Genomic DNA, 12,462 nt, shown 5'->3' with positions numbered 1-12,462 from the left:
CTGAAACTGCTTCAAATTTTAGAGAAAAGTTTAACTTCTAAGCCTTCAACCCTAAAGCTCTCACCTGAATCTGAAAAGAGCAGCAGTGAAAAATAAAGGCGTTTTGGGAGCATCTTTTCCAATGTATATTTATTTTAAAAGCATGTTCTGTGATGAGGTTTTTCAATGTGTAATCAAGGTTTGTCACAAGATACAGAGGAAAGATCATCTCTTACAAACAACAACAGGCCAGTACAGCGTAAATGCCGTTTCTCTTTTTTCCAGTCTTTTTTCGTTTTTTTTTTCTTTTTTCTTTCTTTCTTTCATACTTCTGTTTAACTTGAGCAACAGGGTGTGCTTGTCTTTGATACAGACAACAGACATCTTCTCCCCAACTTAAATAAAGTCTTTAGATTGTGATTTTTCTCTCTTCAGCAGGGAAACAGAACTGAATTCTAACGGGGTGGGGGGCCGGTGATGCTGCTGTGGCCCCCCTGGTGTGTGTGTGTACTTTCCTACGAGAGGCATCAGGTCGTGTCTTCACATGTTGGTGCTCATTCGTGTTTGGCTGTTGGCAGGTGTGAGTTCCCCTTGGCTGCCTTCTCTGGGAGGGGACTGTGGGGGTGAAAAGACAAGCACAGTGAGCAGCACAGAAAGCACAGAGACCTTCAACAAACTCAGATTAAGGTTTTTTTTTAATGTCTGATGAGATGGACGTGCATGAATGTAACTGAAAAGGATTGTTCAACAAACTTAAAAGTGATGTATGTAAAAACAGTCCTCATTTATTAAAGGGGAATTCCACCAATTTTTAAAAATCTCTGCATAACTAACTAGTTAAGATCAGAGCGGTTCAGAGCGGCATGGTGTGAAACGCTTTGCTTTAGAGAAACTTAGAGTCAGAATTGTTACAGTGGTGGTGATAGGAACCAGACTTCCACCTCTAAAAGCTCCCTCACAAAGTTCCTACATGAAATGGTTATGAATTCACTGCCTGATGATGGAGACACTGTTTTATGATAGTTTTGAGAAGGTTTAAGTCTTGAACTCCATTCATGGTGAAGGGATACATGCAGGGCACTGTGAGGCAAAATAGTCCCCAAAGAAAACTGATTTCAGATTTTCCACTATTTTGCCATCATCAAAATTACATATAAACTCAGAAGACTCACATGGGTTCACTGATGGTTTTAAATAAAATGTTTATATTTGCATTGTAGTCATGGTGACTCCTGGGTCCGAATTCAAGAAAACTAAGACAAAACCTGGGCAGGTTCTTAAGGCAAACAATAAGAAGTTCATAAGAATGTTCTTAAATGCAATTCTAAAAAAAAATATTCAAATATTCTCCTGAGATGATTATTTTCTTAAGACTTTCTTAATAAAATATTCACTGCTTTCTTACATCGGCTATGTTGCATTTTACCACGCACGCTAAATGACAAGATACATTCTGAATTTGCATTAATTGTTATTTTGCTTGTATTAACTGTCTTTAGTTTAATCCACTCAGAGGAGCAAAACAGTGGGAAAACAACAAACTAAGCATTTAATAAAAAAATAAAAATAAAAAAAACTTTAACACTTTACTGTAGGGTGCTGTTCATAAGCCTACATGACTGCTACACATAAGCTTGTCCTAATAACTGACATCAAATCAAATCATGTTTGTCGTTGCATCGCATTTACACAAGTGGAAAGTTAATGAAAATCTTAATCGTATAAGCCCCGATATAGAATTTAAATACAAAAAACTATATATGTACACTGACTGAATATACACATAGCAATATTCCAATGTACAGTTGTACAGTAATAAGTTATGAAATAAAACTATGAAATGTGCTGCTGTTCACATTCTGTATGTGCAGTTAGTCTGAGGTAGATAATAAATGAGATGCAGGTACTCAGGGACAGGATACTGATATAGAATCTTCCAGATTATACAAGATATGGATTGATGACTTACAAGATGTCAATCTATATGTGCAAGTACAGATTTACTAGACTGAAGGTGCAGAGCATCAGAGTGAGTCTGAAGAGATGTGGATGAGGTGGTGAGATGATGACTCAGAGGTGCAGTGACAGGCCTATAGACTGATACACCAGCACTACTAGCTGTTCAGCAGCCTGATGGCCCTGGGAAGAAACGATCTCGGAACTGGCTGGTTCTGGACTTTATGCTTCTGTACCTCCTTGCACTCGGCAGCTCTGAGAACAGAGAGTGGCTTGGGTGGGTGGAGTCCTTTAGAATCCTCCTGGTCTTCTTCAGGCAGTGGCCGGTGTATAAATCCAGGAGGTTTGGGAGCTAGACCCTGGTGATGAGCTGGGCTGCCTGCACCACCCTCTGCCGAGCTTTCCATTCAACGGCAGTGCAATTTCCATACCAGGAGGTGATGGAGCCTATTAGAATGTTCACCACAGTACATGCGTAAAATGTTCTGAGGATGCGGGGGTGCATGCCAAACCTCTTCAGTCTGAGGTGGAAGAGGTGCTGTTGTGCCTTTTTTTACCACCTGTGTGGTGTGTTTGCTCCATGTGAGTTCCTCTGAGATGTGAACACACAGGAACTTCAAGCTGCTGACCCTCTCTTCAAGCTGCTGGGGGGAGGGGGGTGCACTCTCCTGCTTTCTGAAGTCCACTATGAGCTCCTTCGTCTTATTGACACAGAGAGAGGTTGCTCTCCTGGCATCAGAAAGCTGACCTCTTCTCTGTAGGTCTCCTCGTTGTCATTGGAGATCAGGCCAAACATTGTAATGTCATCTGCAAATTTGATGATGTGGAGCTGTGACTTGCTGAGCAGTCGTGGGTGTATACAAGGAGTACAAGGAGAGGGCTGAGCACACAGTCCTGAGGAGCTCCAGTGTCAACGGTAAGTGAGGAGGAGGTGATGTTGCCCATCTTTAACTGGTGTCGGCCCGTCAGGAAGTTCAGGATCCAGCTGCACAGAGAACTGTTCAGACCCAGATCCTGAGACTTAATGTGCAGCCTTGAGGGGATGATGGTGTTGAATGCTGAGCTGTAGTCCACAAACAGCACTCTCACATGTGTGTACCTTTTTGTCCAGATGGGAGTCAGGGGGCAGTGTGTAGAGTCAGGGCTACTGTGTCATCAGTGGATCTGTTTTGTCTGTGGGCGAACTGCAACGGGTGCAGAGTGGCAGGTAGTGAGGAGGAGATAACGTCTCTGACCAGCTTCTCAAAGCACTTGCTCATGATGGAGATCAGAACCGGGCACCAGTCATTTAGAGTATTACCTTACATAAATGTTTATTCCAACAGACATCACCCTCTATAAAGGTTATACTTGCCAGTTTTGATCAAAGTTAGCTAAAGTAGCCTTTATGACTGATGACGCCTGTTGGAATAAGCATTTATTAACAGTTATGTAGGGTTGTCATGACAAGCTTATGTAGGTGTCATGTAGCCTTATGAATAGCACTCTACTGTAAAGCGTTACAAAAAAAAAAAAGAAGCAAACAAGATCTAGAGGTGATGGAGGAAGAAACAGCCAAGAGAACAAAAACATCTTCCTTAGAAAATACAATAATTGTGAATTGTGGGGTGACAGTGCAAAGTAAGAGATGAGGATGGACAGGAGTAGATAAATTGATAAATTTAGATGCTGACTTTGTCAACTCTTATAGCCTAATACAAGTGCGAGTAAGGTTACAAAAACATTTAAGAACATACTTTTTTCAATAATACCACTTGTTCTTAGAATTATTCTTAAGAAAATGGTTAAGGAAATAAGAGAATTCCTATGAAGTTACTTGAAGAATAGCATTTTTTTGTAACTTTTTTCTTAAGAGTGAAGAAAAAAAAAAAGATTTAAGATCTTCTGATTTGTTCATGAATCTGACCCCTGGTTCCCACCACTGTAAAGAAATAACCATTTCACACCAAACCACTCTGAATCACACTGTTTACATATTAACCACTGAACTACGCATTCAGAAAAACTGGTGGCATTCCCCCCTTTATGAAATGTTAATAAAAGTTAACTTCTGTTCATATGATTCACACACTTACTCTGACAGAGCGTAATACACTAAAAGAGGTTAGGGTTAGGGCTACTATTCTATGTTTGCATAGACAGAATTGAGACTGGTGGCGCTGACAAAGAGTCAGCCATTCTAACAATAAGGCAGTGGAGTTAGATTCATTTACTAATGTAGTTGTTTAATAATAGTCAACAGATTAGTCAATGACAGAAATAATAATTAGCTGGAGACCTAAATAGCAGTATAACAATAACGCACTTAGTCTCAAGCATCTCAGAGCGCAATACTTCCTACAGGGCTTAAAAAGACCAGAATGATGGTGGCTTAATTATTAATAACAGCTTTAATACTGATGAAGGGAACATGCAAAAAGTAAGGGAGCTCATGTTAAGACTACTGCTAAGACTAAGGAGGAAAAGAAGAAAAAAGGAAGGGCAGAGAGGAGTGCAAGGGATTTTGGGTGAGCGATTTAGCAAAAAATAAAAACTTCCCAATTATTGAAGACAGTTTTTACACTTTGTGAACAGACAAAATACACCAACAAAACAGCAGTGATTTAAAAATGACAAGCTTTAGGAAGAAATGAGAAAAGGCTGTTAAATAGTACTAAATTCATTAAATAAAATAATGGCATAATAAACTGCCATCCAATCAGCGACTTCTTACTTTGCAGTTACTGTAAATTGGGTCTTCACAGGCGAATAAACTGTATAGCAATAACAATATCATATCGCTCACCCATGGAAGGGACAGAGGGTGGGACATGTTTGGGACATGGGGGGTGAGGTGAGGGGGAAGCAGGCAGAGCAGAGTGAGGAGACACGTTACCCTGGCGACCCCGTTACCTTGACGTGTATCTGGTTACGCAGCACGGCTGCCCGCAGGATCATGGCTTTGGCTCGTCTCTGAAACTCCTTCCCCATCTGTAGAGATTTCTCAAACGTTGTGCTCCTCTGATCAACGTCACGAGCGTACAGGATCTGCATTCACAAACAGAGTGGAGAGAAGAGCACAGTCAGCATACATTTCCTATCGTATGCCCCAGGGGTCACAACACATGTTGAGAAGAGACATTTTCTTCTTTCAACTAAAATTTTTAGGAGCCACAACATTTTATATCAATTTTATCGAAGTAACATTTCACCATCTTTTTTGTATGTCTCAGTATGTGCCAATGTGGTAGTGTAGGTTAAAAATATAAATGAAAAACTCTACTTTAGGCTTCAGTTTACCTACAGCCTCTTTTCTTGCATCTCCAGCAGGAAACTTTTCCACAGAAGTTGGAACAGTTTCTTGTAAAACGTCTCTCACCCGTCAGCTTTTTATTTATTTATTTATTACGATTCTCATTTGCCAGCTTCTTGTTTGTGTTCTCCTGTTTCACCTTAAATGTTGCCTGAAGCACCAGAATGTAACTGCTCCATCGTTTAAGGTGAAACGGGACAATTCGAACAAGAAGCAAATGAGAAGCGACTTCAGCCTTGTGACTTTTTAGTGTGTCAGTTTCTCACTGCATATTAAGCGCATCAAGAAAACAGCTGGAGTGATTATAAACGCTCAATTATCAATTTATCAATGCTCGTCTTAAATCTCTTTGCCATTTTTTAGCTACTAACTTGTCTGTGTTGGTGACCAGCAATCTGCGCTGATCTTCAGGGTTAAAAGGTGAATTAGCAGTTCTACATTAACTCCAGCATTTAAGACCATTCATTGTTAAACTGTTCTGAACAACCAGGAAAGCTTTATTTTACTGTAAAGGAGGACTATTTTATTTTTATCTACAAATCTAATTCAGCTGTGGAGCCACAACAGGATCGTAAAAGAGAAGTTGCCGTCACCGTCCTGCCAATGAATGCAATTACACTTTTTTATTTATAGTTTCTGCATAATTAATGGGTTAAGATGTAAACATGTCATTCAGAGCAGTTTTGTGTCAAACGCTCTGCTCTAGTGAAACTTACCGAGGCAGAAATGTTCAGTGGTGGTGATAGGAACCAGACGTCCACCTCTAAAAGCTCCCTCACAAAAAGCTCCTACATGAAATGGTTATGAATTCACTGCCTGATGACTGAGAGGCTGTTTTATGATAGTTTTGCGATAATTTTAGTCTAAAGTATATCCTGTAAATTTTAACATGAATTTCAGAATTTAGTATTTGGTTGTGTGTCCTTTTTTGCTTTAGCACAGCATGCACTTGGGTTTGTGAAAAGGCCTCTGATAGGCAGATTAAACCCATCTGAACACGAGCCTCACTGGAAGAGATGAGGCTCAAAAACAAATCAGACCTTTTTGTGTAAAGGCTTTAACACAGATCAGTTTCACAAATTTGCTTAAACCCAGAGAGCGAGGCCAATTATGCTCTCTTGGACTCCCAGGTACAGAGACAGCTGATGACAGGGCCAAGGCTTAGACAGTAGTGCCACTAAGGAGAACCCTCAAGGTAGTCAAGGTTTATTAATAGGGCGTTTTTACAACAGGTGTCACAGAGTTTATAGAAAAATCTGGTTTCAAACCCCCATGAGCGTCACCAATGGAGACGGGCAGGAAAAACTCCTTAAGAGTAAGAGTAAGAAACCTTGAGAGGAGCAAAGACTCAAAAGGGGAACCCATCCTCTTTGGCCGAAACCGGATAGCAAACAATAACATTAGTGAAGTGCAGTGAGGGGGTGTAGAGTGCATGCCTTGCTGTGGGAGTCGATGCGAGCGTTGATCAGACCCTCCAGTATTAACTGAGTCAGCTCATCCTCCAGAGCCGCCACCGTGGTGTTAAAGGCCATGGCCATCTTATTCATGTCCGCAGACACATAGGGGCTAAAGTACTGCCCAGAGGAAAAGGAGAAACAAACAGGACAGAGCTGTCATCTTCTGATGCTGTCTTAGCCTATTATAGTGTATTCTAGTCAAACTTAGTCTAGCTTATTAAAGCAAGGTAACTTAGCTGAGACATTTATTCTAATCACATTTTACACAACAGGACACTTAGAAACAGTATGGTTTCTTTATTATCATTTTGATTGTGAAAGTAGAACAGTTGCCTTTGGACATTCACTACCTGAAATGCATTTTCATGCATGAAATGTATCGGAATATCAATTCACAAATTCTATAAATACTTATCAGACAAAAATTACTTTTTTTTGCATGCAATGGGGTAGACCAGGTGGAAAATGTATGATTTAGAAATTAGGCAAGTCAAACACATCAGTATATAAAAAAATATCTAATTTAATGTAATTATTAGCACAATCTAACTTTGCTTTGCACATTCTAACTTCTGTCCAAGTTTAACCTCAAACTCCTTGGGAGCACCTGTGGTTCCAAAGTGCACTTTGTCATATTCTTCATAACTTTCATATTTCATAAGTTACATTCAAAAGGTGGCAGTCATATGAGATCTATAACTGTTTCTTTCCAGTCAAATAGATGATGTCAATTTAAACACTTATAATAAAAGAAGCTGAATTCACTATTTTTTCTACTGAAAGTCAACCCATTTTTCCACAAATCTGGGCTATAAACTATAAACAGATGGCATCTCTTCAGTGATCTGCTCTGTAAAAAATTATTTAAAAAATAATAATACTAAGAGCGTATTTTGGCTTTCAGCAGTAACTTGTAAGCATATAGCAAGATATCTATGAACATAAAACGTTTTTTTAACTTGAGGGGAACAAATAAATTTAAAAATTACATTTATTTCATGCAGTTACGATTTGGTCAAGAAAATTCAGATGGAAAAAAAAACAAAAATTCGCCAGAGAATAAGAGGTTAAGACACTTCTTATTGTGGCATGTGCCACATTTTAAAATTTTATAACGTTTCACAAACTATACTAAAATGCAACTGAACAGGACCATTTATACTCTCTTTGTAATCGAACATCCAGTTGATCAGTGTTCTTTAATTACAGATGATGTACACAATCCGAACAGAGAGGCATATTGTGAAAACAAAATTTATCACAACAATGATGGTCATACTGTCCCACTGCGAAAATAAACCACTTATTGAACGTAAAGTAAAATGGCTTTGTAAATTTATAAAAACATACACTATATTTCCAAAAGTATTCATTCTTAATCCGTAGGGTTTTATATGATGTGAGCGCACCCTCTGCAGCTGTAACACCTTCAACTCTTCTGGGAAGGCTTTCCACAAGGATTAGGAATGTGTTCATGGGAATTTTTGACCATTATTCCAGAATGGACGAGAAGGCCTGGCTCGCAGTTTCTGCCCTAATACATGTGTGTAGTCATGTTGGAACAGGAAGGGGTCGTCCGCAAACTGTTCCCACAAAGTTGGAAGCACAAAACTGTCCAAAATCTCTTGGTCTGCTGAAGCATTAGGAGTTCCTTTCACTGGAACTAAGGGGCCTAGCCCAACTCCTGAAAACCAAACCTAATACCATAATCTTCCTCCACCAAACTTTACACTTGGCACAATGCAGTCAGACCAGTACCATTCTCCTGGCAACCGCCAAACCCAGACTCGTCCATCGGATTGGCAGACGGAGAAGTGTGATTAGTCACACTTGGTGCGCTTGGTGATGTAAGGCTTGGATGCAGCTGCTCGGCCTTGAAAACCCATTCCATGAAGCTCTCTACACTATTCTTGGGCTAATCTGAAGGCCACATGAAGTTTGGAGGTCTGTAGAAATTGACTCGGCAGAAAGTTGGCGACTTCTGTGCACTATGCACCTCAGCACCTGCTGACCCAGCTCTGTCATTTTACGTGCCCGACCACTTCAAGGCAGAGTTGCTGTCATTCCCAATCACTTCCACTTTTTTATAATACCACTGACAGTTGTCTGTGGAATATTTAGTAGTGAGGAAATTTCACGACTGGACTTTACACAGAGCGACCCATTCTTTCACAAATGTTTGTAGAAGCAGTCTGCAGGCCTAGGTGCTTGGTTTTATACACCTGTGGCCATAGAAGTGATTGGAACACCTGAATTCAATGATATGGATGGGCGAGTTAATACTTTTGGCAACATAGTGTAATTTGTGACCATTTGCTTCACTGAAACAATTACAGAAAAAAATTAAATACAACAAAAAACAAAAAAAACCTAAGGCTAAAATAAGCTGAAGCCAGTACCTGAATGAGCGCTCTGTTCCTGATTTGTGTGTACAGTGTTCTTACATGAGGAGCCAGATACATGTCTAGGAGGAGATTATCCTAAAACACAAAATACAAATAACAGAGAAAACATGGTTAGACAAATATACCAAACATCACACAAACTAATAAACACAAATAGGGAGCGATCCTCACCTTCATTTCATCCAGCATTTTCAGACAAGACGCATACTTTGACTCGTAAAACTTGAAGATAATATCGCGGACTTGGGGTTCCAACTCTAAAAATAATTTAAAGGAGCTGGAAAGTAACGAGAGAGTTTTATCAGCACACAATGTCCTGAAATGTCAAAAATTACACACAAAAGCCTGAATATGGGCTTTATGTCTTTAGAAATTCTGAATTTAAATGCAAAAATGTGAATTTGAATATTATTTTGAATTTGTATGAGCTAAAACTAAATTCTGAACTGAAACTCAATTTTAATTGTAAGAGAACAATCTCAAACTAAACAAGTGAACATCTGAAATAAAATTTCTAAACAGTGTTTAGTTTTTTGATTAATTCACATTTTCAGATTTATTTTAAAGATGGCTCGCAAGCAAAATCAGTCGAACACATTCTCCTCAGTGGCAGCTCATATGGAGAAACAACATATTCCAAATGTATTTATCAAATATTTTTTGCAATGCAGGAAAATATCCAAAAATGTTTTTAATTTTAAATTGCATTTTTTAGTATGTGTTATTCTATTTGTTGAGTTGTGTGTAATAAAGGCTACAGATGGAAATAAACATACTGACTTCTGTGATCTGCACTGTACTTTACATTAACCATGTACATCTGCAGTGAGACTCTCACGCACAATGTATTTTAGTAGTACCTACAACACTTGCTTCAGTCCTGTTAAAGGACCATTTGATCATATTTAAAATGAAGATACTGGAACACAAATTCATTTCGATGAATGAGACAGTGAAGTGCATCAGATGGGATTTTGGCTGTTTTTATACATTTTCATCTGATAAATACATTAACATTTATTTTTGTATGGTACATTTCTACGTGTAACATTTTCTAGTTTTTTTAATAAATAAATAAATTTTAAAATATATTTGGTTTCTATGGTAAATATACTAAAATATCCTTTGTTTTTGAAACATATTTTAAATATATAAAAATGCACACCCATACATATTTTTCATGGGACACAGTAAAAGGTACCGAGTCCCAACAAAACTGATATGCCTGATACACTCACAGCAGTATTAGTGTCACTGCATGAGCTTAGACAACAAGACACCTGATTCTTCTTCTTAAAGTGAATCTGAAAATATGAATTGATAGTCAACAGAAAAACTGCTTTTTAGAAAATGAATTTCAGGTGTTCATTTCTACGTTCAATCATCAATTAGACAATTCAGTATCAGATTTTTTTTATCACTCTTAAAATTTAAGAATTCACCTTAATCACTTTCAGTTCAGCATTCAATTTCAGTTGGTTTGATAAAGAGTCAAAATAATGAGATTGAAAAAAAAATTTTTGCATTTAAATTCAGGTTTCTAAATCAGTATCCAACCCTGCACATGAAACAAAGTCAGTGTATTTATAATAAGCACAGGTGGTCTTTTCTACACTCTTAAAAAATGGTTCTTAATGGGTTCTTTAGTGAAGAAAACGACTCAGTGCAGACACAGTTAAAGGGTTCATTGCATGGTGAAAAGGTTATTGCAGAGTGCTATAGATGAATCCTTTCTGAAAAGGGTTCTACATAGCCTGTGACTGTAACCTTTTTTGGTGCTATATAGCACCCTTTTCAAAGTGGGTTCTATATACTATCTACAGCACATTCTCCACCAATCCGAAGAACCATTTCATGATGTAGAGACCATTAATCATGCAAAGGGTTCTTTGAGTGTTCATTGTGATGCATAGAACCGTTTTTTTTACTAAAGAACACCTAAAGAACCATCTTTCTTAAGTCTGTACACTGCAATACATACAGTATAATTTAGATTACGGTACTACACAATAATATTTTGGTATATGATATTTTTTACTAATTGTTTGGAATAAATTTGCAGTAAATTACCTGAGCAAATATTTTAATATCCTTGACATGCTGTTGAAAAACGGTGACTCTCTAATTGTGTTCAGTATAATCATTCCAACATTAATAATAGTAAACACCTTCCTCCTACCTGCTGGAGATGACGTTACGCTGCAGCTCCTGTCGGTCAAACGTAGCCAGGGCACACAGCCCCCCATAGACCGCTACGTTACTAGGGGAGAGAAGCTGCAGGTGCAGAAAAAAGAAAAAAAAAAGAAAGAAAGAAAAAAAAAAAAAGAAAAAAAAAAAAACAAAACCACAAGAACGGACATAATCAGCATTCCTCCATCTGTCTCCGAGTAGGGCTGCAACTAACGATCGTTTTCGTTGTCGATTAATCAGTGATTTTCTTGATTAACTGATTAGTGGTTTGGTCTTTAAAATGAAGGAAAAATTGTGAAAAAAGTGTCGATCAGTGTTTTCTAAAGCCCAAAATGACATCCTCAAATGTCTTTTGTCCACACCCCAAAAATATTTAGTTTGGTGTCACAGAAGGGTTAAAAAAAACAAAAAAAAAAAAAACACACCCCACCACAAAATTAAAATTAATAAATGTTTTCCTTTCCTCATTACCAAAATAGCTGGTGATTAATAGTCGACCAATAATCGATTAATTGTTGGAGCTCTCTCAGCATCGTGGACGGAACGATTCTTATAATGATATCAGTAACCAAAAATGTCAGTCTTCTGCATCATTGCAGAACTGTTAATGTCTCTTCAGCAAATGGCATAAAATACACTGAGAACACCAACCTGCAATAATATACAGTAAAAATGCTTTGCAGAAGCATCGTTAAGTTTTTAAAGGGTCTTCATTTTAAATAAAATGCACATGTATATTTATCACAGCACTACCCATGCAGACGAATGCTTTGCAGGGAGATTATGCAGTAGGTTATTTTTCTCCCACCAACACTTTTTAACACAATGCTCATTATATATATGATCCCCTCAGAGGGGATCATATATATAATCCAGCACAGAAATCCAGTTCAAACAGTTCCTGAATCTGCAGAGCCTCCCTTTCCATTCCATCTTAACACGATATCATACAAGACTCACATCTGGAGTTATGAGCCTATGAAGAGGAGCTGAGATACACGTCATCTGCCTCTCACCGTGTGGAGCTGGTGGATTAGTGTGTGTATGTCTACATTCTGTGTGAAACCGAGGTGAATGTCTGAGTCGACTCTTGAGTCAGTGAGATTCAAGTCCTAGTTGAGTCTCTAGTCTATGAGGAGTGAGTCAGAGTTGAGTTTCTGAGGTGTTAAGTCCAAGTCAAGTC

The 12,462-nt window shown here is 38.3% G+C and overlaps 1 protein-coding gene across 9 annotated transcripts in view; it reads right to left on the bottom strand.

Moving 5' to 3' along the window:
• Window positions 1-112: 112 nt before the first annotated feature.
• Window positions 113-12,462, bottom strand: part of gps1 (G protein pathway suppressor 1) — a 32,264-nt gene continuing 19,914 nt past the window's right edge. For 5 of the 9 annotated variants that reach the window (XM_017713741.2, XM_017713736.2, XM_017713739.2 and 2 more), the window contains exons 9-14: window positions 11,269-11,363; window positions 9,261-9,366; window positions 9,084-9,164; window positions 6,664-6,801; window positions 4,811-4,962; window positions 113-594 (exon numbers count right to left, since the gene is read on the bottom strand). In XM_017713741.2, coding sequence (XP_017569230.1) covers window positions 534-594; window positions 4,811-4,962; window positions 6,664-6,801; window positions 9,084-9,164; window positions 9,261-9,366; window positions 11,269-11,363 — 633 coding nt within the window. In that variant the 3' untranslated portion in view covers window positions 113-533. The remainder of the gene's footprint in view (window positions 595-4,810; window positions 4,963-6,663; window positions 6,802-9,083; window positions 9,165-9,260; window positions 9,367-11,268; window positions 11,364-12,462) is intronic. The other 4 variants (XM_017713738.2, XM_017713740.2, XM_017713742.2 and 1 more) reach the window with 1 other exon arrangement.

This window comes from Pygocentrus nattereri, chromosome 14 (assembly GCF_015220715.1).
Source record: "Pygocentrus nattereri isolate fPygNat1 chromosome 14, fPygNat1.pri, whole genome shotgun sequence".
Lineage (NCBI taxonomy): Eukaryota > Metazoa > Chordata > Actinopteri > Characiformes > Serrasalmidae > Pygocentrus > Pygocentrus nattereri.
This window is presented reverse-complemented; position numbering and strand designations above follow the sequence as displayed.